A 1,528-nucleotide genomic window follows, 5' to 3' on the forward strand; every position below is an offset into this window, starting at 1 on the left:
GTATCATGATCAACGTGAGTTAGTTGATCTGCAGAGAAAAGCAGTTTAGCGCTGGTAAGGAACACTTTACAGTGACTTTTCACTGATATGCAACACATTGCTAATATAAAGTAATTTTATAAGCCACTTTTTTTTTCTGCAACAGAGCTGATTCACGTGTATTGCATAAACCAGTTAGCGCATGCTAACTGCGGTCAAACGAAAACACTGGTCTGGAGCTAAAGCTCCAATGTAAAAGTCTTAACAGTTTTACAAATCTAAACTCTTTTGCTAATATCCTTTAATAAAGCTCTTTTGACACACTTTAAGCTAATCCTGAACACTAAAAAAGTTTTTATAAAAGTGGCTACAACTCTCAAATCTTGTGGAATTTCCGCCGCCATCTTGTCTGTAACTAGATCCTCTTGAATTTTGGTGAGTTTTTGAGTATGTGGGATTGGCAGCATTTTCCTCAAAGGTGCGTTAAGAAAAAAGAAATGTGAAAACAATCTGGTCCTTTCAGAACAGGACATAAAGATTGCACAAAAAAAAATCTATTACCAGATCCAAAGGATCCCAGCATCTCCAGGCAGTCCTCCACACCAGAAGTGTCGTTCGGCTCCCCAGACAGCCAGTCAGCGTAGCTCCAACTGGATTCATCCATCCAGATGAAGTGGTTCCTCTGGAAACAAACAAAACATTAAAATAAGGTAAAGACAGGAACCATTTTTTGTAGCAATTAAAAACAATAGAACTAATTGAAGAAATGAAAAATCCTCAAAGTTTAAGTCACATACATCCAATCGGTAACCTCCAATCCAGACGCGTGTATACGATCCATTTTGATCCAGGATCAGCTTCAGCACCTCACGGTGGATGGAGGGGCTTGAGATGGAAGCCAGGTGACCTCCAGGGAAATTTCCCTGACAAAAATACTAAACAGAAACAAACAACATTGAAATGAATGCAGGTTGTTTGTTGTTTGTCATTGTGGTAAAGAGGAAAATGTCCACACCTCAGCATCCTTATAAATTTCTGGTCCTCTGAAAAACTGATAACATTTGGAGTCCAGAACAACACCAGCACAAAAGCGCCTCTCTGTGGAGAGAAGGTGAAAGTACATTTTTACAGTTTGATGCTTATAAAAGAAAAAGAAAATTAACATCATGTCTGTGTTAGTTTTTGATATTTAATTTAGTAATAAAATCAAGAATTTAAATTCATTTTTTTTTCTGAACTACACAGCAGTAAACAACAACATTGGAAATATAATAATGATACAATATAAGCACATTTCAAATAAATGTAGTTTTTTTTAGTACTGTATATTTAAAATTGAGTTTCTGTTCCGGAAACTCACCAGTCTGAGGATTTTTCTCTGGTTCTTCTTCTTCCTCTAGATCCACCCCTCTTGGTTCTTGCACCACCAAAGGCTCCACTTTATCTGGTAAAGTCTCTGAATTTTGCTGAAACATCTGATGTACATCTGGTTCCTCCTCCAAGACAGTTTCAGGCTCCATCTCTGAGGCATCTAAATGATTGTTCAGCT

At 37.4% G+C, this 1,528-nt stretch overlaps 1 protein-coding gene across 1 annotated transcript; it reads right to left on the reverse strand.

Annotated features, from left to right (window-relative positions):
- Positions 1 to 368: 368 nt before the first annotated feature.
- LOC112139846 (collectin-11) lies at positions 369 to 1,522 on the reverse strand. Its single transcript, XM_024262683.2, has 4 exons — positions 1,340 to 1,522; positions 995 to 1,077; positions 777 to 914; positions 369 to 661 (listed from the first exon to the last, which is right to left on the reverse strand). Exons 1-4 carry the CDS (start codon positions 1,497 to 1,499, stop codon positions 452 to 454), a joined length of 591 nt encoding a protein of 196 aa, XP_024118451.2. The 5' UTR covers positions 1,500 to 1,522; the 3' UTR covers positions 369 to 451.
- Positions 1,523 to 1,528: the final 6 nt, after the last annotated feature.

This window comes from Oryzias melastigma, unplaced genomic scaffold (genome assembly GCF_002922805.2).
Source record: "Oryzias melastigma strain HK-1 unplaced genomic scaffold, ASM292280v2 sc03911, whole genome shotgun sequence".
NCBI lineage: Eukaryota > Metazoa > Chordata > Actinopteri > Beloniformes > Adrianichthyidae > Oryzias > Oryzias melastigma.

Coding starts and splice junctions, on each gene's coding strand:
- LOC112139846 (XM_024262683.2), bottom strand. CDS start 1,499: ATGGAGCCTGAAACTGTCTTGGAGGAGGAACCAGATGTACATCAGATG. Junction 915..994: donor AAATTTATAAGGATGCTGAG/GTGTGGACATTT, acceptor GTTTCTGTTTAG/TATTTTTGTCAGGGAAATTT. Junction 662..776: donor TTGGAGGTTACCGATTGGAT/GTATGTGACTTA, acceptor GTTTGTTTCCAG/AGGAACCACTTCATCTGGAT.